Here is a 27,442-nt window from a genome sequence, read left to right as displayed (position 1 = left end):
TCTCATATGTCTTTGGCCAATCAACCTGACGCAATACAAGTCCAAACACTGATGGTTGAGAGAAGACATCATCACCCTCGCCAACAAGTGCCATCTTCAGAACCACAACCTCATCCCCGAACTGACGCAATATCTTCCTGCAGAAAAGAACCCGTAGTCAGCGTGAAACTTTGGTTCGGAGCCATCATCCAGAACAATCTCAGATTTCAGTTCGTGCTTCCTTGCCTCATACCACTCAGAAAAACTAGTGCCCCGGGCTAGCATCTCTGAGTCAGGAGGTTGATGTAAAGGACGATGAATTACTCGCCCCCTAATGCAACTTCCTTGGATGATAATGGCACCGAGTTCGCTGTCCCCAAAGTTTCCATCCGCAAGTGGTTCACCTGAAATACTCAAAATCTTCGCATACGTATCCTCGATCCTTTCAAACGATACAGTCTTTCCTCTCGCTCCTAGGCGGGTCCCCAAATGCTCATACGTGATCCATGGCGCCTCTACTGAGGCCCATGACCACGTCGGAGCTTTGTTTTCTTCATTCCTCGGCTTCATTTGGTCGCTTGGCGATTGGAAGGTCCTCCACAGCATGTCTCCCATCATGGAATCTTCCCACAGTCCTGCAAAGTAGTTGGCATGTCGGTACCTCTGCATCTGCTTTGCGACACCAGCGATAGCTGCAAACCTATCGTTTGTAAATGTGAGATCGAGTTTACTGTATTGCTGCACCATGTCTCTCCACACATCTTTCAACCTGTGTCTCTGAGTGTTGCCCATCGCTCGTGTATATTCGCCCTTATTCGACAACTCTACCTGCAGAGCGTCGCTCATACCACACTCACATGCGGTGCAGGTGAGACACTCCCAGACCATTTCTCTCAGACCAAAATGAAGAACTCGAGGTGACAACATTCTTTCTTGGAAAACCCATCCCCTGTGTAGTAGTGGCCATCGACTCCCATGATCCAACACTCGACGGACTGAGAGAGAACTGAAACTGTCAGGGATACGAAGTCGGCGTCCGATGAACTCTGGCTCAGAGAGGCTGAAACATCCTCCCGAAGGTCGGGGAGACCACGATGCGGAAATGGTAATGTAGCCGTTGGAGTAGTATGACCCCATACGCGCGGCTTCTTGAGCCCAATCGGCCTCATCCCCCTGAATAATGCATAGTGAGTCGATCCAGAGCAAGTCCAGTCCAAGACGGCGAGTGGTAATTAGGGCGTGTTGGAACGTCCGCGGTAAGGATTGAATCGGGATTGCATTAAGATGGGCCTCGTAGTTGACAGATGTCGTACGGAGGAGGCCCGATGAGCCTTGAGGGCCCCAGCAGTGACTAAGACAAGCATATCGACCAAAAGAGTTGTTGGTCTCGACGAGTTTGATAGTAGTCAAATGTGTGAAAGGGTCACGCCTTATCGTGACCAGGCGGGTCGGGAGACGGACGTTAGTATTGGACGCGCAGCCCCTGTGGTCGTCGACGCAGTGTTGAAGCCAGTAACGAGCTTTGGCAAACGCCTCTGGGGAGGATGTGTCGCCGGAGATGTCCGCTGCGGGCTTGATGGACGGGTATAAGGGATGATGGCCAGGCAAGTCAAAAGCCTCGATCATGAAAGGTATCTCGGATTCCCTCGCAATGCCGCCCTGACAACATATACGAAGAGTGTCGTTTTTTGTGAGAGGTGCAAATATCCGGACCCTGTTCTGTCCGTCGAGACCAGACTTATAGAACTCGAGGGTCTGAACAACAAGCCGGCAAGATTTGCATGTATCTTGGGATTGTCGGAGCTCCTGCAGGGTGGTTTTACCGTATACATCTTGGAGACATGCACATGTTGGGCATGTAACGTGTTTTGTGCCGGAAAGGCCTTGCGATGAGGATGGAAGAAGGAAAGAGTGTGCATCCGCTCCTCGGTTCTCGGACAGTCTGAGATTCTTCAGACCAACAAGGTCCCTGAGCATCAATTGCGTCAACGACATGTGTTCAGGCCTGTGACCCTGGGTTACTGTCCCGTCGGGAGCGACCGCAATAGTACCTGCTGGCAGCGCAATACCTTTGGGCTGGTCACTGCCATCATGTGTTGCCATCTCTCCAGACCTGGATATCTCATCCTTGATTGTGCTCCTTATGATCCAGGCTTCGAACGAAGCACTGCTGCGATCATCACCCGATTGCTCCAACTCTTGGAGCCTCTCGCGGAAGGCTGCATCGTCGCGTAGTGGACGTAGATCTTCATCATAGAAAATTGACTCGTCTTCTGAGTGTAAGAAGTCGGCCAAGTTGGGTGAGGTAACAAAGCCGTCATCCATTCTGGGCGGCGACGTGGGAGTTATTGGAACTTAAAAAGCAACGTGATGTGTATGAGTGGTCCGCATTTGGCCTTTCTCTTAGCAATGCTGCCAAACCGCCAGAGAATTCCACCATTTGTAGGTTTCCCGTCACTCTTGAATTGAGTGGTATGATTATTGGAAGGGAGGCATCATTTCATAAACAGCTGAAAGCTGAAAACGCCACACGGGTGACTTTCCAGATATCGTCAGCCCAAGTTGGAACAATAATTGTCATCGCGTTTACTTGAATGGGTATCCTGTGTCTGCCTGGGTGCTAGAGAGCGGCAAGGCTGATCAGGGTGTTCTGATTGATCCGCGCAGTGTTCAGCTGTCTTCGTGGGAACACTTCATTTCCCGGAGTCTTACGACGTGGTTCCACCACGGCCAAAGTAGCCAGACAAAGATGGCGAATGGAGGTAATCAATAAAATAACAGTTATGACCTGTAATTCCCAACTGCTCTCTCTCCATGGTAAGCTATTTTTATTCCTCAGCGAGGTTAACAGCTATAAGACAATACCTTATAGTAAGTAACGCGTTTTTATTAAACCTTTAAGAATAATAAGATACGGGTAAATAGTGGTTGCCTTAATCTAATCACTTATCTTATCTAAAAGCTCCTCCCCTCACGTGATATGCCAGACTGCGAGCCCATGTCGCTTAGTCAGCAGAGTTTCAACAAGAACTCTAGGGTGGTTGAGCTTGTCTGGTTTACTTGCTGAATGGGCGGTAATATATCAGGTCAATTATTCCTCATTGGCTTAATTCATTTGGTCATTTAGTTTTCTAAAGTCAGTTCCAAGTGTAAGAAAGGATCACGTGTAACATCAACTCCTTGCTGCTCCGAAACCACGAATGGCTGCTCACCTGCGCGGAGGCTTTAACATTCAACATTTTCAGGCGCTTGAGGATCGCAAATGAATTGACACAGACTGGCACGCGCTCATTCCTAATTATCGCACTGATCAAAAGGTACAGAAACAGGCGGAACAAGGATTTACCGCCTTTCTAAGTTGAAATTAACCGTCTTGCATTGATACCATGGTGCTTCGTGTTAGAAGTCGAAGACAGTGGCTAAGGTAGCACACGTGACAGCACGATCGGTATGTTCCTCAAACTCGCCGACGCTAGTCGGAGTCGGAGATTACGGATGCCGGGGAGAAAAAGATTTGTGCCCTGCGACCCACTTTGACACAACGGCTTGCTCCGTGTTTATGCATGCGGTTATGCAATCCATCTTGTCCGATCACAAGTTGGCACATTGCATGCCCTGAGTTTTGCATAAGCCGAGCCGATCAAGCCTGGGTCTGCCGATCTCCACCAAGGAACACCATGGCATGGTGGGCGAGAATGTCACCACCAATGCATCATTTGTAGCCTGGATTGGCAAGCCCCATGGGTCTAACCTCCTCTATGACACTCTTTACGATGAAGGCTGTGTCTTTTATGCGCGAACCACTCAACCACAGACAATCATGCATCTGGAGACCATCAGTGTTATCTATGGGCGAACGGTCAACCCCTATAACCGCGACCTGACTTCTGGAGGAAGCAGTGGTGGTGAATCCGCTCTCTTGGGTATTCGTGGAAGTATCTTGGTAAGATGAGTTTTACTCTGCTGAGAAATTGTGTGATGGCGCCTTAACAGAATGGGGAGACCACCATACGGGAGAGGTTGGTCAATTCACTTGAAGTCGACCACTGGTCTCGCTGATGTAATTCACACACGCTTTACATTCTCATGATTTTGTTTTACACGTTCCTCGAGCCAAGGGACTGCGCTCTCACCACCACCTTCTACTGCGAAGCCCCGAAGTCCACCGCCAGCATCTATTCCCCTGCACCTCTTTGAACATCCGGGAGATCTCTTGAGAGAGGTCCACTTGTTCAATCTCCGAAGTTTTCATGCTCCACCTAGAAACGGGCCTATTGGGGCTGCAACCATTCCTCCAACCCACCCACCAAGCCCAGTTTCTTACTGTGCCTTCTTGTGGAAAGGACATCCAGGGGCGCTCATCTTCTTCTGAATATACTTGGAGTAGGCCCGGTCAGTAGATCTAATGTTGTCCTTGCGCGACTTTGCCCCCTCCTCGTCCAGGGTCTCAATAGTAGTCCAGAATGATTCTCGCGGGTCTGGAAGAAACACCTCCGCGAACCACATCAAGGTTCGAACCAGAAGAACAATCAGCCACTTCAACAACGGATTCACAGGCTTTATTCGCATAGCCTCGAGCGTTGTTGGTAGCGAGAGCGCTTTGGGGAATGATGCGCCTAGCCAACGCAGTCCCGGTGGAAAGTAGCGGAAGGCAAACTGATTCATAATCGCCAGGCCAACGTATTGTGCCCTCTCATCAAATTCTCGAGGAGTATTTTCGTAGGTTTCGCAAAACTCGAGACAACCGTCAAAGTCATCAGGATAGCCTGACACAGTTGACCCGTCCTCCATGAAGAAAAGAGGTGTCATGTCCCGCCAGAAATGATGAGCTGCGATCTTTTCTTTCTCCGAGAATCCAGACAAGCCCAGTCGGAGACGTAATCGATGCATCAAGACGGCACTGAAAGTCATGACGTACACAAAGTCATCATTATCAGAGAAGTTGCCCGGGAATTGTCGAGCAAGAGCCGCGTGTATGTTGTTGACCTGGCGCACCGCCTCGCGACAGCGAGCATCACTTGGCCCGTAGTGCCACCACGTCATGTTGAAATTTTCCGTGTCCTCGACACGTTGTGTTCCTCGCTTGACAACTTTTCCGCCGTCTGAGCGCCATACTGTCTGAGCTCCGTGAGGCGTGATGACGAAGTTGGGAAAGGTGAGAGAGTAAACGAGGTTATTCATAAAATCCGAGAGACGGTAGCAGGACATTAGGCGCCACATGAGCTCATAGTCTTTCTCAGGGTCAAGGCTCTCGATGGTGTTGGAGATCCAGTGGTACCCTCCTGGGGTAACTTGACGATGCATGGTTGCTGGAATGGTAAAGAAACAGGCGATGAATGATGATGGAATGAGGTTTTTGCTTGGGGCTCGAACTTCAAATGTATATTCATTTGGCCTTTATAGCGAGTGTTCTAGCCGCATCTTTGAACCGAGCCGCCTGTGTCTCGGGATGATACCGATAGTGCCCCGCCACGGCGTTTCTGGAGGGTTGAAGGGCCGCTTAGGCATCTTATGGAGACTTGTATGGGGTACTCTGAGCCTTGATATTTGCAAAACAATGCCTCTCGTCATGTCTACAAACCCATATTTACCCCGCCAATGCCCAAAGAGGGAAGGGCTTCCCCGTATTTAATCTTTAAATGGAAAAGCTCCTACAGACTAACTCGGGCCATCTGTACCCCGCATATCTCCCAACGCCTGACAAGCAGTATCCTGGATACAGGGGTGAGAGGTTGCGTGACGGCAGTGCTACCGGCTATTACTGCTGAAGGTTAGATCATGAGAGTTCACGCTATTGAAACGCGCAATTTGAAAGAGAGCTGACTCTGGGGTTGACTTGTAATACTGTGGTGTTACATGTATTTCGTGTGCGAGCATAAGAGCGATTTTGATGACATGTAGGCAGGAGGGAGAAAGAGCGCCAAGTTGTCAAAAGGCAGGATCTTTATTGTCAAGCTTGTGTGGCAGGACTTGCTTGTCCCTGAAATGATATTGTCACTGGCCTTCCCTGCTTCGTGTAACCCATAGCGAGTTCTTCAAGAACTACCATGGTTACAAATTCACCAATTGTTCCGTTCAAACCACCTCTGAAAGTCAACTGCAAAGAAATGCCCCAGTTCAATATCGTCTCCCAACCCAACCGCTGAAGCGTCAAACTCTGGCATCGTGGAAAACAGATCGGACTCGAGGTCAAAGTTTCCATTCTCGCTCCTGGCAATAGCCTCAGGCGCAGTAGACTGGCCGAATGAACTGAGAGTCTGAGGTGACATTGAATCTAGCAAGATGGTGAGATAGGTATTGTTTGAAGCATAGTGATTGACTTACCCCAAGCGTTTACTGCTCGCAGAAACTGCTGTAAAAAGTCGACGCAGCGTGATATGATCATGTTTTCAGTTCCCATTCGCAACAAGGCTTCTGAAGCTTGCGTAAGAGACCGTTTGGCACGCTGAAGGCGGTCGGTGTTGTGCACACCCTCTACATCGTTGTCTTGGAAGATGACGAGGCTTCCAAATATCGCCAGTGCTGCACTGAACGCTGTATACCGTGAGTTCAACATGATCCGGGTCTAGGATATCGTTGTGGAACCTACCGTAGTACAGACTAAACCACCATGCACCAATCAAGTGGCGACCAAGATCCGGTCTCGTCAGTACTGTGTAAATGATCTCAATGATGTTCTCTGCTACCTGAACGAAAGTTCTGTCAAAGTTGGACTGCATATGGTTGACCGGAGCTGGGTTGCGAGTCGGGATCATAGGGTCTCTTAGCAGGGCACCCAATGATCGGATGAAAGTAGGTCGATGAAGGAGAAGCTGGACGTTGAGATATCTCAGGGTTAATATCAAGCGTACTCGCTCAGTTGTAAGGTCCTGGATCTCCCCCTCTCGTGGGAGGTCAGCTGAGCTGCGGAGGGATAACTGTGGAGGCAAGTTGTTTTGCCAATCTGTGAGCTCTTGTCCAAACTGGATTATTGAGGTCACCGTGACGGTTTCCGTTGGCTGCTCATCGCATCCGAGGTTACTGCCATATAATGTCGTGATGATTCTCCCCATGATTCTATACAAGTTTCTATCTCGGGTCAATGAGTCATTCACATATGAGTAAAATGGAAGGACTTACATCGATGCGTTGAAGAAGCCTGTACTTAGGCTCTGTATCTCCTCGGGTACAGAAGCGCATGGAGGTAATGGTTTGGGAAGATCTAGACGTATGTACTCTTCAGGGATTGCGCATGGACGACCGAAAGTCATGCTCAAGTTCCTATCAGACCAGTCAGTATTAAATCCCTGCAATTGATTCAGCTTGATGATGGGTCCAACCGACCTGTCAACTAAGATACATCCAAACCAAGTACGTTTTCTCATCTCTTGCTCCACTGGTGTGAACTTTGATGCAATATCTCTCGAGTGAAGCCCAATAGACATGGCAGCCTTGATAGCAAGACCATGTATCGTCCATGTACGGACTGACCTCTGCGTACCTTGAAGATACTGGCTCATGAGCAACAGGTATTGGACTTTCCCCGTTAGTCATCTGAGAACAATGGACCCAAGGTGCTTGCCTTACCGATTTCAAGGGTAGTACCTCGAAACATCTGTGTTTGGCAAAGCTCACGAGCACGACGGTAGTACACGTCAGATTGCTCAAACCGATAGTCGCTTCCTGATTCCTCCCAACACGAGGTGCAAGTAGCCATGGCAAAGATCATATTCAGAAGTCCTAGCCAGGTACGGCGAACATTAGTTCTGAAACCACTTGCTCGAAAACGCTCATAGGTGTCAAGAAATGCCTCCTCATGGATGTAGGGAAACAAAAGGCCGGTGTTGGAAAAGTAGGCACGAATGAGCCTTTGCATCTCGTGATCCGGGGGAAGAATGTTTGCGCTAATGTTATGGATATGGCTCAGAGCAGCGCCTGGTGATTTTGAAGTAAATGTGTTGAAAGTGTTTATGATACCACCTTCGTAAGTGCTGAATTCAGACGCCGAGGCTTGAGAGGACAGTCTGCGGTGAGCTGACTGTCTCTTTTTTATGGCCCGTAGTATGTGACGCATGAAGGCGATATTTGAGGATGGACCTAAACACATGATGTCAGTGATAAGTGTTGCGAATGCAGATACGTGGACTCACCAAAGAAGCCACAGTCTTGCTCATCGACGAACGAAACCGCCATACCATCAGTCATGCTCTGGTCTATAGAGCTGTCATGACACCCTTCGATGTTCACTATTACATCACTGGACCGACAAGCGAGCGAATCCTGGTGGGCTTCGTCGCTGCTTCTTTGGGCGTGGCCATCTTCAGTCGAAAGCCGGTCAGTCCTCAGGTCAAGCGAGCCCTGGCGAGCCCCCCAGTTCTTCTCCGGGCATCGCTCTCGACGGCTGCCAGCCGGCCATTCTGTAGTTCAAGCTTTGTTTCTAAGAGCTTGACTCTGGTCTCTAATGCAGCGAAGAGACTGCAAGAATTGTGTTAGCACATGGGAATCTGCCAACTTGTCGTACTCACTCTTTTGGAACTAGGAGATTGGCCGAGGCCTCTTGCTGCTCATATAAACATTCAAATCCTAGCCGTTCACATGCATCGCATCTGGGTCGCCCGCCATTACACTGTAAGCTTGGTTAAGAAGGCTGTCTCTTCGAGATAGGCGGAGGAGGCTGCTTACTCGCGATTTCCGAATGCGGCAAGCAGAGCAGGCTAGGGCCACTCGCCGCCTCTTCGGAGCTGGTTCGGGATTGTTGGCCCCATTCTGAGAAGTGGCCGTATTGGCGGATCCGGGTGAAGGGTCGTCGCGAGGTGTCATGGTATCGGGTGCAGCAAGAGGCACGGAGGGTCAGGAGAGGACGCCGGGGGAACATTGGGATGAAGCCGGTTCTTATGGGCCCATGTTTCCAACGAATTCATCTGCCGAAATTTCCTTCGAAACCAGGGCGCCCCAAGGTTTGTTCCCAGCTCGCGGGGTAACTAGCTCGACACAAGCGTTTGCGACATGCCAATCAGAGAGGCCTGGCAATACTGTGGCGTCGTCATCCCGGGGAACCATCGGGACTTGTTCCGGCCTTCCCGAGGATCCAACTCCACCATCAACGCATTATATCAAAGAACGATGCATTCGAATTGTGTTCTTCATAGTCGACAATATTTCAATTGTAGACATTTTTCAACATGAAGGTTACTTGGCAACGATTAATACGCTTTGTGTCAACGGACGGACGCATCCTCCGCGGAGAACCGATTTTCCCGGACCCGACTTTGACGTTGGAAACACAACAGAAGAAACAAATCTCAAGGCTAGAGTCATTGAAGGAGATGACATCTACGATGAGACAGGTAAAACTCGAGTCACGGATGAAGTCGTTACTGTCAAGACACTGCTTGGACCGCTTGCCCCGACCGAGGTACCCATCCTTCGATGCGTTGGGCTGAATTATGCTACCCATAGTACGTCCGCTCTTACCGGAAGCTATAACAGGGGAGTTTAGCGAAATGTTTAAAAGCCCTAACTCGACAATAGTCCGTGAAGCTGGGCGCAAAGTACCGCCCTTTCCATCAATCTTTTTCAAGCCCTCGACAACAGTGACAGATCATGGAGTCAATGTCGTGATCCCAAAGATTGCACAGGATGATCAAGCTGATTATGAAGGAGAACTGGTATGTTACCTTGCCTCCATGTAGCTTTCGACCACTGACATTTCCAGGTCATTGTCATCGGAAAAGATGCCAAGGACGTCAAAGAAAGCGAAGCCTTGGACTATGTCGCCGCTTACACCGCAGGAAACGACATTTCGTCACGTAAATGGCAACGAGACCCAAGCCGTGCCGGTGGCGTGCCGCAATGGGGCTTCTCAAAGGGCTTTGACACGTTTGCCCCCTTGGGTCCTGTGCTCGTCTCATCCGCCTTGATTCCAGAGCCGAAGGCACTTCATCTAAAGACCATTGTGGATGGAGAAGTGCGACAGTCAGCAGGAGTTGATGACCTTGTCTTTTCTATTCCGGCATTAATCGCACATCTTTCTTCTGGGACTACTCTCCAGAAGGGAAGTGTAATTATGACCGGAACTCCCGGTGGTAAGTTCTGTTTCCTGTCCAATGTTAGAGGACTTGCTGACGAAATGGGGAATAAAGGAGTCGGGGCTGGACAAGATCCTCCCAAGTATCTTGTCCCAGGCACTAGAATGGAGATCAAAATTAGCGAGATCGGCACCCTGAAGAACGGCGTTGAGTTTGCCCAGGACTGATAGCTTTTGGAGATGTGGATTAGTTAGAGGATACCTTATAGAATGGTCATGAATAGAAGAATTGTTTGACCGCCCTGCTCTTGTCCTCAAGAACATTCTACGCTGATCTTGTTAGGCCTAAACCCTTGGACGTTCTTATTATTTGCGGGTTGTAATGCTCTAGGAAAGCTATGAGATGTTCCCCATATCATGAATTACCTACCCAAAAGTCTCCTTCAGCCGCCAATCACACGTGCTACAGGGTAGCGAAGCACCGATTCCAGTGCCTACTCCCTGGGACTACGCCAATGGCACTCTTATCATGCTCGGTACGTGAGCTCCCATGTCCCATTCAATTTGACTAATAGCAATAGGGCTTCTTAATTATAAATGGGCCAAGTATGGTGCTCCGAGCTTGATGGAAGACAAGCTTGTCGTCGCCGTGAATCTTGTTGCTGGATTATGGGCAGGCTACACATATTACGATATCGGCATGTATATACCGCTTATGACTCTGTGGGGAGCCCAGGTTATCACAGCGGTGGCGGCATTCCTGTGATGGGACTTGAGTCAAGGATAATATCGAACGGCTTTTACAAAACGCTTGTCATATGCAATCAGCTCTAGAAACACCGCTGATCTTAACAAATCCAAAAGGTTTCATATTAAGGCTTCGGCCATGAGATAGACATTCATTGTTGGAGGCTGATCAAGTAGTAGAGGGTTGCAAAGGCTAATGGTGTCTGACAAGGCGAAGTGGTCTGGCCCTATCATCTAGTCGAGATATTGTAGTGTTATGGCAGCCAGTGAAAAGCGACAGCACCCGAGTCTCTTATTCACGAAATATTTTCTACGAGAATCCGATCTTGTGTGGTATTGGGTCTTATGAGGTCACGATGTGCTCCTTTTTCTTGTACGCAGCATTCTCAAAGCAAGGAAATACACAACTTCACGATTCCGTACAAAAAGTAAAAGCGACCAGATACATTCAAGCACCTGGCAAGTAGCTCGCGCTGGCTCTCTCCTATATGTTCAACATGAACTTAGGCGTGGTGCGAGATAGTTGGTCCCTCATAGTGCTTCCGTGCGTAGACAATCCAGTTCAGAACTGCCAGTACAAATGTCACAAACAGAACAACACTAGCATAATCTTTTTTTGTCAGCGTGTCCCAATTATAAGAGCCGGTAGTGAGAACTTACTCATGCTTGAGCCCGTCGTCGGAAAAGTCGGCGGGAAGTTGAAGAAGATGATCTCGATGACTGAAAAGATTACCACCGTCATGTTTGCAGTCCACCCTACCCAGTTGGGAAGCTGGATGAAACGACCGGGGGGCAAAACATCCGCAGACCGTTTCCGAAGCATCAGAAGTAGGGCCGGGATGGAGAATGAGAGCATCTGAAGGATGATGCTGGATCCTGCGACGGCGTTGAAGGCCACGGAAGAACCAAGGTAGATGCACCCAAGAATGAAGACGATGAACGCGTTCGCTACAAGGCCCCATGCAGGTACCTGAAGTTTCGGGTGAATAGCAGCGAGATGCCTTCCGCCAAGTAGGCCGCCGTCTTGGGCAAAGGCCCACGTCATGCGAGATGCTGTCTGGACGATGGCATTGATGGCGAACAAGGTGAGGATGAACAGCGCTGCGAGGAAGATGGTGGCGGCTGTCGTGCTCCGGGTTGCTTGGCGCCAAAGGGCATAGATTGGTATGCTGATCATTACCACATCGTTAGTATAGAGATTAAAGTGGGAGGCCTGGGTTGTGGCCTAGTTTCCTTACTTCGTATGAACCAGCTCGTCCAGGTCAGTGATGCCATAGCACATGGCGATGCTAAATGCCACTCCAGTCACGGACCCCATGATGCTTGTGGAGATTAAGGCTTGAGGGATAGTCTTCTCGGGGTTGAAGCACTCTTCAGCAAGATGCATCGCGCCATCTAACCCGAGAAACATGACGGCGGGTGTCACCAAGCCAGTCAAGAATGTGACTCCATCAGGCCAGCCAGCGTTGTTCTCGAAATTGTTCCAAACAAAGGACGATGGCTGCTTATCGGCACGAACCAGGCATGTGACGGATATAGTGAGAAAGGCCAAGAGGCTGAGAAAGACTGCTTTGGTCAGCCAGCTTGTTTCTGCAACGAAGCACTGACACTTACATCCAACCTCGTGGATCCAGATCGTCTTTTTAAGAAGCAGCAAGTTGTAAATATGTATGGCGATGTTGAGAGCTTGGAAAACGAGAAAGTAGTGCCAGTTCTTGGGGGTGTAGTCATTGGAGTAGTAGGCCGGGAAGGATAGCAATATTTGGCTTGCGAGAATGGTAACCGCGCCGGCGAGGAAAACCCATGAGCATGTTCCTGCAAAGCCACAGACATACGAGATGCCCCTGCTCAGCCTTTTCGGCGCGAGAATGGAGGAGAAATGATACTGCCCTCCGGCTGTGGGATACACACTGGCCAACTCTGCAAGCGTGAGAGCAACGGCAAAGTACACGGCAGCAACAACCATGATTCCGTAGATGACGGTGAATGTTCCACCGGCCGAAATTGCGACGGCAAAGCTCGAGGCGAGAGCGGCCCAGCTGTTGCAGATGTTGAAGGCCAGCGAGACCATGCTCAGCCCGCTAATGTCGCGTTTGATGTGGCCCGTGGTTCCGTACGGGGCGACTGTTGTCTCCCCAGAGGTGCCGATCTGGGTAGAGGGTCGACGCTCCTGGGAGCTTTTGGGGGAGAATTCGTCCTTGACGGGAGAGGCCATGATGGGGAGGAAGATAAGTCTTCAGGTTACTTGACGGCTTCCATTGACAACAGCGTACGAATAGTAATATAAGTACTTTTTACCAGACGCGTCCCGTCGTCGACGGACGCCGTCCTTACTGGCGAGGTGTATCACGACGAAACCTTATCTCGCGCATGTTCTGATGGCTTGCCTTGTTGAACCTAGGGAGCCGATAACAGAGTCGACAGCGATAGAATGCGGAAGAATTACTCTATCTATCAGCAGAGGCTTCACGGGGATGATTAGCTTTCTCAAGGGAGCGGCAAGGGGGAGGCTATCAAGGCAGAATTGCTTGATTGGCCCTCCGAGGTTGCGGTAGAATTACCAGTCTAAGTTAGTCGATGGGACCATGTCTGTTGACGCCGATGATAGGGCAGTATCCGACACTCGGCCATACATTGCCGAAAATTAGATGCTGATGCAACTTGCCGTGGCCGATATGCTCCATGTCCCGGCTTCTCCGAGGAGCAAGTCTGGGGTGCATCCTGGGGTAACAGGTAGCCATTCTGTTGGTTCACCCCGCTTGCAAACATTAGGGGGGATGCCTGGCTTTTCATGTCTCGATGCCGAAGGTCACTGCCGAAGGCCAAGCCGCTTGATGATCCATGCTGCGGGCTGCTAGAGACAGGAGCGAAGTGATCATTCTTAGCCAAACACCTCATACAGATGATGTTGCAAGAGATAGAATGCGGGGAGGGTGGACGCCGGTGAGTCGGATAGGGTTTTTACAGCTGGACTCTGTGGATGAGTTACGTTACGACCGTTAAAATTTTACAAATAATAACAAACGACGTTGGCCGTGTCAATCGTTAAATAGGACAATTGATCTTGCATCTCTGTCGTATCTCCACCCGCCTACTTCACAAACTACTCGTACTCTACTTGAATGCATCCCCTCTCAGCCTTGAAGTCTACAGCAATATGCCCGCCTCCACAACCCCAGTCGAAGACACCCTCAGCCCCAGTGGCCCTGTTCCCCTCATATTGGATGGCAAGCAAGTCAATCTGGATGAAACTTTCGATGTCATTCGTCCAGATACCGGAAAGATTGCCCATAAATCCAGCAATGCTGGTGTTGCTCAGGCCCTGTCCGCTGTTCGCGCTGCAGCTACTGCGTTTGACTCGTGGAGCTTGACTCCTCCTGGGGAGCGCCGGCAAGTCTTTTTGAACGCGGCCAGAATTATCGATCAGAGGGCGTCGGAGCTCAAGGCTTACATGAAGGTCGAGACGGGTTGTGACGAGGCATGGGCCAACTTCAACGTGCATGCCGCCAAGGGGCACGTCCTCGATTGCGCAGGAAGGATCGCGGCCGTGGAGGGAAGCATCCCGACTCTTGATGACGCCAATGTTGGAGCTCTTATCGTCAAGGAGCCGTACGGAGTTATCTTGGCCATGGCACCATGGTGAGTCTCAGAGACTCAAGATCCCTGGCTTCTACTGACATCAACAGGAACGCACCGTATGCGCTAGGTTTCAGAGCTGTCATTTGGGCCATCGCCGCTGGCAATACTGTGGTCTTGAAAGGCTCGGAGCTTAGCCCTCGTTGCTACTGGGCAGTCTGCTCGGTCCTCGAAGAGGCTGGTCTTCCCAGCGATGTCCTGAACTACATCACTTGCTCCCCAGCCAACGCCCCGAGTGTCACCAGGGCCATCATCGATAGCCCCGAGGTCAAAAAGATAAACTTCACCGGTAGCACCGCCGTGGGTCGCATCATTGCACAGATGGCAGCGTCCAACCTGAAGCCTATTCTGCTGGAGCTCGGTGGAAAGGCTCCTGCGATTGTCTGTGAGGACGCTGATCTCGACGTCGCAGCCAAGGAATGCGTGTTGGGTGCTTTTCTGCATTCTGGCCAGATTTGCATGAGCACCGAGCGCATCCTGGTTCAAGAGAGGGTCAAACAAGAGTTTGGGGAGAGGCTGAAAGAGTGGGTGACCCGGATGTTCCCCTCCTCTGGTGCCGCGCCAATTCTCATCACCAGCAATGCTGCGGCCAAGAACAAGAGTCTCGTAGCAGACGCAGTTTCAAAGGGAGCGGAACTTGTTTGTGGCCAGGCAACAGGCGAGGCTGAAGGGACACGGTTGAGGCCAATCATCGTCGGCAAAGTCAAGCCAGGCATGGAGATGTACGAAAACGAGTCTTTCGGGCCCACCGTGTCTTTGATCGCGTTTGGCACCGAGGAAGAGGCCCTGCGCATCGCAAATGATACAGACTATGGGCTCAGCTCAGCCATCTTCACGCGGGACCTGAGAAGGGCCTTGCGTCTGGCCAAGAAGATTGAGACGGGCGCCGTGCACATTAACCGCATGACAGTCCAGGATGAGGCTGTCTTGCCACATGGAGGAGCCAAGGCGAGCGGTTTTGGAAGATTCAATGCTGGGTTGTCGGAGTGGCTGAGGACTAAGAATATCACGTATGATCTCTAAGTACACAGCCTAGGTATATAGCACTCACACCGGAATACAGTTGACAATGCTCCCCGTCACTGATGTAGATCGTAAGTAAATGTCTCGAAAAGTGAAGCACTCACGTACCTTTCTCACTCCACTCGATCCAAGGGGCGCCCGGATCATTGTCCCTGATTTCCCAAACGTGGTGCAGACTCCCAATCAGCTTCGAGTGCTGGTTGAACCAGTACCCGGTCGAATGCAGCCGACCCATCAGGGACTCCAGTCGCTCTCGCGCTGACATGTCAACTGCCTCGCATCCAGCGGTGTAGAGTGGGAAGACGACGTTGTTTAATGTGCGAGAATGCCTGTCGATGTTGCCGAGTCGTTCGCAGATGTTGTTCACATGGCGGCGAACAATCTGTTTGGTCCAGGGCAGGTCTCTCACTCGAGTATAGTAGAGGAGAAATGCTGCCGAGTATATCGCTTCGTTGAGGCTCACGAGGTCTGCGTGTTCCCATACTCCCTTCTCCCAAGCAGCGAGGTCCATTTCCCTCGCGGTTAGCAAATCCCCTTCCAGCTTGCTGGCCTGCTGATCCCAAGCGGCCTCGGATCCCAGCCCGAGAGCGGCTTTGTGCCGCTTGCGCTCTCGTATTAGTCTTCCTATTTCGAGTAGGGGGTTGATCAACCTATGTGAAAAGGTATACAAGGGATGAATAACCCAAGAACCGAATTGCTTGCTGAAATCTGTCTCCAGCTCTCCTCCATGGAACTCTATGACATGGTCCCCAAGACTAGCTGGGAGGTCGATGGAAGTTGGAGAGCAGTGTGTACAGATGTAAGACCAGCGAAGTAGATGCAAGACAACCTCATAGTTGGCGTCAGGCTGGCCTTGTGCTTGGGATTCAGCCATGAAGGCAGCCGCACTCCGAGCCAGTGCGAGCAGATTAGTCTCTCTCTGAGTATCCAAGAGTGTTAGCAGAGTCGCAGTGGCAATCGTCTCGATGAGGCTTTGGGGTTTTCCATTGTCACCCAATCGACTGACACACAGAGCTTCTGAGGATTGCTGCACGAGCTTCGACGCCCGGGCAGCAAAGACAGGCCGTTCGGAATGCTTGCTATACAGAAAGGCCGACAACCCTAGAACAGCAAGCCTAAGTGGCACAGAGTAGGCCGCCATTGATGCTAAGATGGTCTTGTAGGGATTCTCAGATGTTCCCAGAGATCCCGTGGTTGTGGGTTCCCAGCATTGGAACATTTGACTCCCGCGCTCAACAAAGTAGGACCACAGGAACCTATCAAGGGGAGACTGTGATAGCTCGGATGGGAGTGGTATGAGCGAAGCAGCGATCGAATGTGACGGGTGATCTCGATACCGAGAGAGAGTATTTATTGTTGTGGCGTCTTGGCTTGAACAATCTTGATGTTCCGTTGACAGGACATCCTCTGAGCCAAGGTTGGTGAAGCGATGATGATCCACTTCTATACAAGCCGATTGTAGCTCAGGGGCGGAAGCCACCGGGAAGTCCATCGGTAGACCGAGGCTTAAAGGCTCCAACAATGAGCAGTCGGTGTTGGGCAGGGGTGAGAACTCAGCCACCTCATCCAAACCAAACGTATCCCTGGAATCAAGGCTCAAACCCGGATCTGGAGAGGGTGGTTTAAGACCGGAGCTTGACCATTGTTCCTTTGTACCGCCTGAGACAGTGTTATTCAAGAGCTCTCGCAGTAATGGCCAATGCCTACCTTGTCGCTTCCATTGCTTGAATGTGCGCAACTCACACACCTTGTTTCGTTTTTCGCATTGAGAGCAGGCAGGCTTCCTCTGATCGCACTGAGAGGTCTGAGCGGTTGACCATTTACTGGGGTACTGGTAGCACTACCTTGCGTTTGCTCCTCATGCACGATAGGCAAGCGCCTTGATTCCGTTGAGGCTTACGTGATGACATGTGAAGAGGATGGATCCAGCCAGTTTTCGATATGTCAAAAGAAACAATAGTAGATGGTAATAGCAGATGAAAGGGGCAGGTTTCATTATCTGCGGAGTTTCCTACGTAAACAACACTGACGTTGGTCAGCGGCTAAGGATTCCGGCCAACTAACCTGTTTGGGTTTCAAATACCGCCAAGCCTGGAGATGGCTTCTAGCTACTTCGGGAACCGCGGTTGCCGCGACGTCGTCACCCCAAATCATGACAGGGTTAGACCGTCTGGTGCGACTGACGAGCATCCTGTCGCGCTTGCGGTAGAATTACTTGATGGAGTTAGCTCACTGCTAGCGGCGCGATGACACCCCTGTGGGACAACGGAGGTGGTCCTCCTCGGAAGGGTCCAAGACCGCTCAACCTCAGCCTCGGTCTTTCGGACTACCGGTCTTTCGGCCACCGGGATGCTTTTGCCTCAACATTCAAGATAGTTTGGCGACAGACCTGACCTGCTCTAGAGATTTACCTACTCGGCAACCTTCTCCCCTGATCAGGAAATACTGCCGCAGTGGCTGTAGAAGCATCTGTTCTGTCTAAAGCCTTGCTCTAATCTGGAAATACTGCCGCAGGCCTCAATGTACATCATTCATATAATTAACGTCTATACCATATATCAGACGCGTTGGTACATCATCTGTTGATATCTGTTCATCCTCCCGAGATTAACAACAATCTGACACAAACATCACGGCTAAAGCTCTTGCAATCATGTCTCCTTCAGCGACGAAGAAGACTGTCCCTGAGTTCTCTCCGAGAGTCAAGGAACTGCTTGATCTCGAGGAGCAATATTCTGCTGGTGGTATATTTCCACTTCCAGCATTCATCAAGAGCGGGCAAGGCTCTACCCTCAAGGTATATCTCTTCTGATATTAGAGCTATTCGCGGCGCTGAATCATTCCGACCAGGATGTCGACGGTAGAGAGATATTGGACTTTGTCTGCATGATGAGTGCGACAAACTTGGGGCAGAGTCAGCCAGTGGTTGTTGAGGCCATGCAGCGGGCAGTGCAAGAGAGTAAGTTCAGGTTTGGACCCTGTTTGTTGACTCGATCGATGGCTAACATGGCCAACCCAATAGTAACTCTCGCAAACATTGCCACAAAGGTAGCTGAATGGCCTGAGTTCTGCAAAGAAATGTGCCAGAGGTTCGGATACGACAAGATGGTTGGAATGGTCTCCGGCACTGAGGGCGCAGATTCAGCCATCAAGTTTGTCCGGAAATGGGGCATCAAGGTCAAGGGGATCAGACCTGCCGAAGTACTCGTTCTGGGTGTTTCTGACAACTATCACGGCGTTGCATCAGGAGTCTGGCCCATCATGAACGATATGGGACAAGCGTCAGGCATGTCGGTCCTCTCCCCTTTGTATTTTTCTCCCAAAGAGATCTGGGCGCAAGTGTAGTTGGACAATTGCTGACAGTAATCTCTAGACTACGGTATTACCAACGAGAACCTTAGAAACACCCACCCTGACACGGGCAAGCTACTACGCTACGGCTCCGTCCAGGACTTTGAAGGAGTGCTTGATGCTCATCACGGCAGGATCGCCGCCGTCATTATGGAGTGCATCCATGGCAAGAAACCGTGAGTCCCCTAGAATCCCTGATCTCTACTAAAACTAACGGCCTAGAAAATTTGAGGAGGAACTGAGCTTCGCTATCGGGGTGAGGAAGCTTTGCAAAAAGTACAACATCCTCTTCGTCGCCGACGAGGTTCGGATGGGCTGCGGGAAGACGGGCAAGTTCTTCTGCTCCGACTGGATGGGCCCTGAAAACAAGCCCGACATTGTCGTGATGGGAAAGTCAATCACGGCCGGCGCATATCCGGCTTCATACATCATGGGCAAGGCCGAGGTGATGGACCTGATTGGTGGCTACGAGGCTGTAGCAACCTTTGGCATGGCGCCGCAGGCAATTGCTGCGACTCGTGCTGCTCTGAGCGTCATGAACAGCGAGAAGCTTGTCGAGAGAGCTCACTGGATCGATGCGGTCTGGAAGGAAGAGACCAAGTCGTGGAACTACCCGTGGGTCGAGTACATCACCAACAGGGGCGCCGATATGGGCATATTCCTCAATGAAACGGAAGACGGGAGGATTACGGGGCGGAAGTTTGGGATGTTGTGCTACCACAAGGGATTACTCTGCTATCCAGATGGAAATCGCATCAGGCTGGGCGTTGCACTCAACATTACGGAACGGGAGTTCCGCAAAGGTTTGGCCATCTTGAAGGAGGCCTTAGAGGAGGTTGGAGAATATGACGAGATCAACACTGGTCCGCTAATGAGGGGCATTCGCCCGAGCATGTAAGGTCTAGGCGATCCTAAGATAAGCCTAAGCTAGCCTCTATAAAAGCGGCGATGCGCTATATTGATATTTTCCTTATAAAATGGTTACAAATAACTATATCGCGTTCTCTATAGACTGTTGCTTCTCAGCCCTCCGCCACTGCTCCCTCACGGCCTTCTCTGCGTCATAGCCATATGCCCAGATCTGCGTCGTTGGATCACTCCACTGGTTCGTGCTCTCCACAAAAGGCCTTCCCTCAACTTCAGCCCTCATGCCAAGATCCCTCGCCTGCTGCTGTGGACCATCTGGAAAGTGCCACAGCTTGCCATTCACCAAACTGGCAGCCTGCATGGCGTAACTGCGGTTCATCCTTTCCTTTTCAAACAAGTGAAGAGCTTCAGGCACCTGCTGCTTGGAGTTGATGTTGGAGAGTGCTTCAGCTAGTGCTGCGCCGTCTTCCACTGCCATCGCCGCCCCCTGGGACATGTAAGGCACCATGGCGTGTGCGGCGTCACCTAGGATCACGACCTTTTGACTCCGTGAGATCCAAGTTGGCAACCGACAGCCACTCATCAAAGGCCACTTGATCGTATGCTTGATCATTCCGATGACTTTCGATAATCTGTTGTCAAGGAGTTAGAAAGGCTCGCTTGAGGTATGAGGTGGCTTACTTTGGATCCCAGTTCTCGAATGACTTTCTCATGTCAGCGATTGCATTCTCGGCGTCCCATGTGCTGGGTGATGAATGATCAACGTGGGACAAGACCATGTTGAACGAGTTTCCCCCCGCGATGCAGTAAGTCATGACATGTCGATCCTCGCCGATCCTGAAAGACACTTGATTAGCCAGATGCGCTCGAAACGACGGGCTAACCACTTACCAGATGTTGATGCCTGGTCTCTCCAAGAGCCACGACGTGTCAGGATCCGCCTTCATCTCCTCGGTATCGACTGTGGCACGGTATGCAGCAAAACCTGTTCTTTGAGGAGGCAAGTCTGGTCCACCAAGAATGACTGACCGGGCACGGGACTTGACACCATCAGCCGCGACGATGAGATCGGCACTGTACTCGCGCCCATCCAGTGTCGATACAGAGGGCGTAGATTCATTGTAATCCACCACTTTGCTATCGGTAATAATCTGCACCCCAAGATCGGCCGCGAGGCGACAAAGAGAGGAGTGGAAATCAGCCCGATGGATAACAAAGTAGGGAGCTCCGTAAGACTCCTCAAAGTTGGATACAAGCTTGGTGTAGCCGAGAGGAGTTCCGTTCTCCCACCTGCGGAAGGTCATGCTCTCTGGCTTGATGGCGCGATCTTTGAAATATGGGCCAATACCCCAGCTGAGGAGTAGCCTGGCAGAATTTGGAGGGATTTGAATCCCAGCACCGACCTGGAGTTTGTTAGCTATTGGAATTTCTTTGAGCTGTGGATATGAAACTTACCTCCCCAAGAACCGCTGCTTGTTCCAACACGACTACGTCATGTCCACGACGAGCCAAAGCAACCGCGGTAGCAAGACCTCCAAGCCCAGCTCCGACGACCAGGATGCGTAGGGCGACTTGGTTGCCATGATTGGTCCCGTTTTGATACTGATCAAAACCTTGTAGCCTCTCAAGAAGTGCGGTAGATCGAGATGGATACTCTGCGGTCTGATTCTGAGATGAGCGACAACACCAGGTACGGGCAGAGGAGGCATCTTACCTGCTTTGAAACCGTCTTTCCGTTTGTTGCTGACATGGTGACAGATGGTTCGCTGGTGAAGATGAAGATGTTGCTAACGAGTAATAAGCTTACTCATCAAACGGAGTGTTTGCTGCCATTCAGTTGTTGTCGTGCGCTTTTCCTTTTCTATAGGTGGTAAACAGAGACCAGTGGCGGGTAGCACTTCCGATGGTTCCCCGGTTGGACTCCCCAATCCCGGCAAAGACGGGGACTCCTTTCCGGTCCACGAACCGAAGATCCCGCAATGTGACGACACATGGTTAAACAATCGAGGATTTATTATGCTTGAAACGGCCTGGTTCATGACTTAGTTCAATCAGATCAGGAGCAACAGTTCAGCTTCAACACAATATCGCGAAACCACCGAGTTAACCAACAATCAACAATATGCCTTCCGCCAACACTCTTCCAGCCAATGGAAATGGCCTTCAGCTTGACAATGTTGCCGCAGCAAAGGCACTTCAGACCTCTGAAGAGCTGGTGGCTGCCCTTCAAGCCACCAACACGGCACCTCTGTGGGCCCAGATGCAACGCCTGAACCCACCAGCGCCCAACCCCCAGACCGTTCCACATCTTTGGGCCTACGACAAGATTAAGCCCTATCTTCTTAGAGCTGGCCAGCTAATTACCGAGAAGCAAGCTGAAAGGCGCGTCCTGATGCTTGCCAACCCTGCCCGAGGTGAGTGGCCTTGTCTATGCCTTAAACCCTGTTCTAATGCCTGAGGTGTAGCCGCGCCCTACACCACGGATACCTTGTACGCTGGTCTTCAACTTGTCCAGCCTAAAGAGACGGCCCCTGCACATAGACACACGGCCTTTGCCTGTAGATTCATCATTGAGGGCACTGGTGGCTTCACAGCAGTCCATGGCAAGCGAGTCCCGATGCGACCTCGCGATGTCATTGTCACCCCGACGTGGAACTGGCACGACCATGGCAAGAAGGGAGCGGATGAGGAGGGTGGAGATGATCAGCCTGTCATTTGGTTGGATGGACTCGACCTCCCCAACTTCATCCACTTTCCTCTGCACTTTGTGGAGCACTACTCTGCTGCGCGTTATCCCGCGGAGGATGTCGATGATTCTGAAATTGTTTACCCGTGGGACAAGATGCAAGCGAGGCTGGATGCGAGCCCTGAGAAGTGGACATCTGAAGCGTACCTCAAGCCCAATGGAGCTGAAAGTGAGTCAAGAATGGTAAACTCAGTAACCGTCTGCTAACCGCTCCTTGTATAGTTGGCAAGATCATCGGTGCCTCAGCTGAGAGACTTGAGCCGGGTGCCTCCTCTCCAGAGATTCGTGAGACATCTTCAGCTGTGTATCACGTCATTGAAGGCTCTGGCTCAACCAAGATTGGAGACACAGTCCTCAACTGGAAGCAGGGGGACACATTCTGCATTCCCACTTGGCACGCGTATCAGCACCATGCGGATGAGCAAAAGGTGTATCTGTACAGATTTGATGACAAGCCTATGCTTAAAGCGCTTGGGTTCTATCGTGTCGAGGGTGTGGATGTCGAGACGTACGTGTCTGACTAGTGTGTGGTTAGGATTTTACGAGGTCCTCAGGTCTGCTCTTAGACCACCCTTTGTTCAATCATTCAGCTCACTTGTTCTCAATTGCTTTCCAGATGTCTTAGACTTTAAGTAGCCTGATTGATATGTTATTCTTATGTCATGAATGCATGTTGCTAGTGAGGACAGCGAGGAGTATATTAGCCATGCAACGTGTAGCTATCCCCCATATACCAGCGATATGGCGATTTTGTAATGCGCAGCACATCCTTTCGTAGTGAATGTTGAAAGCAAAGTGTGGGATATTACTTTTTCGATGTTCATCACGAAGTGTTCATCACGAAAGTTGCTGCATCTATTGATCGTTCCTTGCTCTAGGTCATGATTAACCCATACAATACTTGGCCCATCACATGCAGGTAGTGCTCAAGACACCTAGGATATGGATATTGCACGAGCTCCAACAACGTATTGCGTGCATGCTATGTTTGTGATTCTGCTCTACTGTTGGCACAAGGCTTGGGTTCTCGTGTTTGTCAACCAGCCGGGTTCCACTCGGCTCATTCTAGGCCAAGGTACAGTATTCGAGACACTCCCTTGTATGTTTACAATAACCTTTACACAGTTCCCCGCAGATTCCACCAACCATTTGGTCTGGATTCTCATTACCTAGGCTAAGTTCATACTCTCCTCGGGTACTCGGGTGATCGCCCGATATTGCCCCGATGGCTGGGTTGAGACTCGGATGGTAGCCTTTACTATGGCTTCCCATTTCCTATATTGAAACTATTATTAGATGCCGGTTGTCTCTTATGATTTGAGCCAGCTTCAACTTCCATCACCAATACCATAGTATCGTCTGATTGCATTCCTTTTATCTCGATCTGCAATGACGCAACCGACTCATGACCTCGTTTCCCAAAATGGGTCCAATCCTATCCGAATTCCATTGTTGATCAATGGAGTTTCCGTCTTTAACGAATTAAACACTGACAAACACTCACCCACTTCGAATGGGCATTTCCAAGGAGCGAGTCTTGCCGACTGCGCCGAGGCCTTGTCTAGTAGCAACCAGGCCTTCCTTCAATGGTCGACAACGCCTCCAACAACCCGGCGAGCTTTACTCATTCGCCTAGCAGAGGTATGTAACCATCATATGCATGTTGCGAATCACAGCTGAAGATTGTTGCAGATTTTGAAAGAGCGTCAGGATGAAGCCAAGAGCATCATCAAGGCGGAGATTCACTGCGGCGACGATTGGGCTACAGAAAATGTCAGCAGCAGCATCAAGTTGATCCAGGAGAGTGCATACCTTCTTACCTCGAGGAGTATGAATGGCACAATTCCTCACACTGAAGCCGAAGGCTCATATGGCTTCGTTTTCCCCCGTCCACTGGGCGTCATTCTTGGGATCGCTCCTTGGAATGCCCCTTTGATTCTTGGCTTTCGCGCGGTTGTTGCTCCCGTCGCGGCCGGCAATACTGCCATTTTGAAGGTATGGGTGCTGAGCATCACTTCAAGTATGGGGATCAAGACTGAACACATTTTGCAGGGCTCCGAACTCAGTCCACGGACTCACCATTTCATCGCCGAGCTTTTTGTGGCTGCTGGATTTCCCCCTGGTGTCGTCAACTTCATTCTTCATCGACCGGAAGATGCCTCTGAGGTGGTTACGACACTCATCAAACATCCCGCAGTCAGAAAGATCAACTTCACAGGCTCAACTGAGGTTGGGCGAATCATTGCTCAGGAGGCTAGCAAGGTCCTTAAACCGGTCTTGTTAGAGCTGGGAGGAAAGAACTGCTTAATCGTTCTGAACGATGGTGATGTGTCCCGAGCAGCAGAGGCCGTCCTTCTGAGTGCCACTTTGAATGTGAGTTTTTATTTGTTTATCTTTTTTTAAGTGATTCTAGGATTCTCGCTCTTCAACGTAGTGGTAGGATACTAATAGTATTGTAGGGAGGCCAGATCTGCATGTCAACAGACCTTGCAGTGGTTGTCCAAGGTGTTGCAGAGGACTTTAAAGCAAAGCTTCGGCAGCTTCTAGTCCATAGAGCTGGAGAAACCATCCAGCTGGTAGGACCAAAGGGCGCAGCTAGGACGCGTGCGTTGGTAGCAGATGCAGAGGCAAAGGGGGTCAAGTCCAGATCCTCCACTCAAACCCCGGACACGGAGACGGTTCCCGTGACCATTCTAGAGGATATAGATCCATCCATGGATTTCTTTAGGATGGAATCCTTTGGGCCTTGCCTTGGTATAGTAGTCGTTGCTGACGAGAACGAGGCGATCAAGGTTGCCAACAGCAGCGATTATGGACTGTCTGCCGCGATCTGGACGAAGGACCATTACAAAGCGTTGGAGATGGCGCGAAAGCTTCAGGTTGGAGCTGTTCACATAAACTCTCTTACTGTTCACGACGAGGCTACACTCCCACATGGAGGAACCAAGTGTAGCGGGTTCGGGCGGTTCGGGGCAGAATGGGGACTTGTGGAGTTTGTTGAGACGCAGACTGTGATCATTAACCCATAGGCTCACTGGACTTGTAAATATATTTATCCGCTGATTGAGTCACGAACACTTCGTGTACAAGTGATTGGTTACTAGAAACCTCATGGCAGTGAATTCCTCATGGGGGTGTAGCGTTCGTTCAATTTACAGCACAGTTATCTCACAAGTACTCCGAATTGTTTTGAAACTTTGAGTGCTTCTTTCAACTAAGCATCTATCTCAAGTCTACATCTACCTATTCTCTTCTAGAGTCTACCGGATCAGAACGTCCACGGAACCGGATGGTCGCAGGCCGCAGGGCGCTGTCCCAATTGCACATTCATTTCGCAGGCGACTGACGCTTCTGTCATGTTGAATCGAGCAATTTCAAGGTCGTCTGATGTCCAAAGGTACAAAAACTGCGCCGGCGCCTTTGCCTCCAAAGAAGTATTGTGGTAGACCGTATGGAAACGATCTCCCGAAGGCACTTGGAAGCGAGCAATCTCCTCCTCGAGCTGATTTGTGACAACTACTTCAGCACTATCATCTGATCTTGCTTATACTTGAAGGAACGGCTTGGTCTGGGTTGAAATGAATGTCGGGTATGAGATTGTGGTGTTGGCTTTCATAACTCCTATGTCAGGGAATGTGCTGTTCCGGAAACGCCCTTCGGCCGTCTCGTTCTGCGTCGATCGTCTGCGATAAGCACCGGGGCCCGAGATGACGTCGAGAAAAGATGTGCCGTATCCAAGATCCCAGATGAACTGCAAGTCTTCATAGTTGCCCTTGCGCATGTATAAAAGCGAATCATAGCCCAGTGTCTGAGACTTGATATATGTCTTGAAATACCGGATACGCTCTGGCACAAGCTCTTTGTAGCGGTAGTAAGCCGCAGTTGGTGCGTTCAGAACCCCTCTATCGGTAGGGTGCTGGCTTGTCCGGTAGATGCGGCCACGATCAGGCGCCTTGCCGGATTGGTTCCAGAACTCTGTCGACTCACGACCGATTTGTAGGGTCTTGTATGGCACGTCGTGGCCCAGGTTGAAGCGCGAGAAATACTCAAGCCCATCCGAGAATCGATAATCGTCGTACTTGAACAAGTCTACATACTCAATCTGGCCCCGAAGATCCCCTTGAATCTTGGCTGTATAGGCCATGGAACTAACAATGTTGAGCATCCCAGCTGGATGTGCCTGGTCGCGGCCCATCTCAGCTACCTGACCTTTGTAGCCCGTATCGTTGTGGATTTGCTTGCTGATGGCGTAGTCGATGCTAGGGTCGGGGTTGGTTCCAACTGTAACCTGCTTAATGATTTGTTGATAGAGGTCGACATCACCAAGAAACACTGCCATGGAAAAAGCGCCACCGTTGGCATAAGCACCTTGATTGAAAAACAGGTCATTGCGTGCCATGCCGTTTGTTGAATCCCAATTTCGTCGAACACGTTTCGCAAAGTCGTGGTAGAGTTGCGTGTCATTTGCCGTCCACCAAGAGGTTGTGATGGATCGCATTATCTCGCAGGCTGCTGTCAAGTATCTCAGCCCATTCCCTCCCCGGATGTACTCCTCAAGCAGGTTGAGCTCAGTGAGCCAGCGGCGCGTGGCGTGCAGGGCCCGTTCTCAGTGGAAGGGATGACCTGTGATGAAGTAGGCCAGGGCGTTGAGGTAGGCGTACTGCGCATCGACGGTGAAGTTGGATGACCAGGCGTCCTGCCCGTACGGAAGGGCAGGCAATGGGCCTCGGATGTTGTAGGCGTTGACGCCACCAACGCTGAGGCCAACGAGAGACTCGTTGAACATGCGGCCGAACGCAGTAAACCATGGCTCCTCGCGATTCCAGACCTTGGTCTGAGCCCGAGTCAAGTCCTCGCAAGAGTGAAAGATGCCTGGATGAGTGAAGCCGCCGACAATGGTCTCATTACAGACGGGCTTCGCGACCAGCTGCCGCTTCTGGCTTGAAACGAGAGTGTAGAAGCTGAAGCTGGCCAACAGTTGGAGCCGCATGATTGCGAGTCATGAGAGGTGCTACTTGATGAGACGATGAGAATCAAGGAGGTTGTGTTGGTGAACCTGGTCTTTTGGTGAAGAACGGCTCTTTTAT

At 50.8% G+C, this 27,442-nt stretch overlaps 13 protein-coding genes across 13 annotated transcripts; 5 read left to right on the top strand and 8 right to left on the bottom strand.

Annotated features, from left to right (window-relative positions):
- Positions 1 to 96: 96 nt before the first annotated feature.
- MRS44_011722 (uncharacterized protein) lies at positions 97 to 2,304 on the bottom strand (the record flags this gene model as incomplete). The annotated part of the gene is made up of 1 exon (XM_046270805.2): positions 97 to 2,304. One exon carries the CDS (start codon positions 2,302 to 2,304, stop codon positions 97 to 99), a length of 2,208 nt encoding a protein of 735 aa, XP_046134566.2.
- A 1,995-nt stretch (positions 2,305 to 4,299) lies between these two features.
- Positions 4,300 to 5,283, bottom strand: MRS44_011721 (uncharacterized protein; the record flags this gene model as incomplete). Its single annotated transcript, XM_046275681.2, has 1 exon — positions 4,300 to 5,283. One exon carries the CDS (start codon positions 5,281 to 5,283, stop codon positions 4,300 to 4,302), a length of 984 nt encoding a protein of 327 aa, XP_046134567.1.
- Positions 5,284 to 6,038: 755 nt separating this feature from the next.
- Positions 6,039 to 8,833, bottom strand: MRS44_011720 (uncharacterized protein; the record flags this gene model as incomplete). The annotated part of the gene is made up of 8 exons (XM_065619832.1): positions 6,039 to 6,253; positions 6,304 to 6,513; positions 6,569 to 7,035; positions 7,099 to 7,239; positions 7,303 to 7,459; positions 7,546 to 8,055; positions 8,109 to 8,375; positions 8,641 to 8,833. 8 exons carry the CDS (start codon positions 8,831 to 8,833, stop codon positions 6,039 to 6,041), a joined length of 2,160 nt encoding a protein of 719 aa, XP_065475904.1.
- A 307-nt stretch (positions 8,834 to 9,140) lies between these two features.
- MRS44_011719 (uncharacterized protein) lies at positions 9,141 to 10,213 on the top strand (the record flags this gene model as incomplete). The annotated part of the gene is made up of 4 exons (XM_065619831.1): positions 9,141 to 9,146; positions 9,266 to 9,416; positions 9,490 to 9,626; positions 9,674 to 10,213. 4 exons carry the CDS (start codon positions 9,141 to 9,143, stop codon positions 10,211 to 10,213), a joined length of 834 nt encoding a protein of 277 aa, XP_065475903.1.
- A 1,022-nt stretch (positions 10,214 to 11,235) lies between these two features.
- On the bottom strand, positions 11,236 to 12,947 carry MRS44_011718 (uncharacterized protein; the record flags this gene model as incomplete). The annotated part of the gene is made up of 4 exons (XM_046270774.2): positions 11,236 to 11,342; positions 11,393 to 11,901; positions 11,971 to 12,298; positions 12,347 to 12,947. The coding sequence occupies 4 exons, from the start codon at positions 12,945 to 12,947 to the stop codon at positions 11,236 to 11,238; spliced, it is 1,545 nt and encodes a 514-aa protein (XP_046134570.2).
- Positions 12,948 to 13,889: 942 nt separating this feature from the next.
- On the top strand, positions 13,890 to 15,391 carry MRS44_011717 (uncharacterized protein; the record flags this gene model as incomplete). The annotated part of the gene is made up of 2 exons (XM_046279962.2): positions 13,890 to 14,371; positions 14,419 to 15,391. 2 exons carry the CDS (start codon positions 13,890 to 13,892, stop codon positions 15,389 to 15,391), a joined length of 1,455 nt encoding a protein of 484 aa, XP_046134571.2.
- Positions 15,392 to 15,415: 24 nt separating this feature from the next.
- Positions 15,416 to 17,581, bottom strand: MRS44_011716 (uncharacterized protein; the record flags this gene model as incomplete). The annotated part of the gene is made up of 4 exons (XM_046283955.2): positions 15,416 to 15,450; positions 15,500 to 17,050; positions 17,099 to 17,186; positions 17,456 to 17,581. 4 exons carry the CDS (start codon positions 17,579 to 17,581, stop codon positions 15,416 to 15,418), a joined length of 1,800 nt encoding a protein of 599 aa, XP_046134572.2.
- A 463-nt stretch (positions 17,582 to 18,044) lies between these two features.
- On the top strand, positions 18,045 to 19,640 carry MRS44_011715 (uncharacterized protein; the record flags this gene model as incomplete). Its single annotated transcript, XM_065619830.1, has 5 exons — positions 18,045 to 18,188; positions 18,242 to 18,350; positions 18,414 to 18,732; positions 18,793 to 18,918; positions 18,965 to 19,640. 5 exons carry the CDS (start codon positions 18,045 to 18,047, stop codon positions 19,638 to 19,640), a joined length of 1,374 nt encoding a protein of 457 aa, XP_065475902.1.
- A 93-nt stretch (positions 19,641 to 19,733) lies between these two features.
- Positions 19,734 to 21,359, bottom strand: MRS44_011714 (uncharacterized protein; the record flags this gene model as incomplete). Its single annotated transcript, XM_046278361.1, has 5 exons — positions 19,734 to 20,241; positions 20,291 to 20,446; positions 20,501 to 21,012; positions 21,065 to 21,271; positions 21,324 to 21,359. The coding sequence occupies 5 exons, from the start codon at positions 21,357 to 21,359 to the stop codon at positions 19,734 to 19,736; spliced, it is 1,419 nt and encodes a 472-aa protein (XP_046134574.1).
- A 372-nt stretch (positions 21,360 to 21,731) lies between these two features.
- On the top strand, positions 21,732 to 22,879 carry MRS44_011713 (uncharacterized protein; the record flags this gene model as incomplete). Its single annotated transcript, XM_046273662.1, has 3 exons — positions 21,732 to 22,023; positions 22,075 to 22,524; positions 22,578 to 22,879. 3 exons carry the CDS (start codon positions 21,732 to 21,734, stop codon positions 22,877 to 22,879), a joined length of 1,044 nt encoding a protein of 347 aa, XP_046134575.1.
- Positions 22,880 to 23,744: 865 nt separating this feature from the next.
- MRS44_011712 (uncharacterized protein) lies at positions 23,745 to 25,384 on the top strand (the record flags this gene model as incomplete). Its single annotated transcript, XM_046273663.2, has 4 exons — positions 23,745 to 23,996; positions 24,048 to 24,350; positions 24,408 to 24,728; positions 24,815 to 25,384. 4 exons carry the CDS (start codon positions 23,745 to 23,747, stop codon positions 25,382 to 25,384), a joined length of 1,446 nt encoding a protein of 481 aa, XP_046134576.2.
- Positions 25,385 to 25,623: 239 nt separating this feature from the next.
- On the bottom strand, positions 25,624 to 26,853 carry MRS44_011711 (uncharacterized protein; the record flags this gene model as incomplete). The annotated part of the gene is made up of 2 exons (XM_065619829.1): positions 25,624 to 25,857; positions 25,906 to 26,853. 2 exons carry the CDS (start codon positions 26,851 to 26,853, stop codon positions 25,624 to 25,626), a joined length of 1,182 nt encoding a protein of 393 aa, XP_065475901.1.
- A 108-nt stretch (positions 26,854 to 26,961) lies between these two features.
- Positions 26,962 to 27,345, bottom strand: MRS44_011710 (uncharacterized protein; the record flags this gene model as incomplete). Its single annotated transcript, XM_046273664.2, has 1 exon — positions 26,962 to 27,345. One exon carries the CDS (start codon positions 27,343 to 27,345, stop codon positions 26,962 to 26,964), a length of 384 nt encoding a protein of 127 aa, XP_046134577.2.
- Positions 27,346 to 27,442: the final 97 nt, after the last annotated feature.

The sequence above is a fragment of the Fusarium solani genome, assembly GCF_023522795.1.
Source record: "Fusarium solani strain SB1 chromosome Unknown bctg00000007, whole genome shotgun sequence".
Classification (NCBI taxonomy): Eukaryota; Fungi; Ascomycota; class Sordariomycetes; order Hypocreales; family Nectriaceae; genus Fusarium; species Fusarium solani.
The sequence above is the reverse complement of the archived record's forward strand: the minus strand, read 5'-3'. Positions and strand labels throughout refer to the sequence as shown.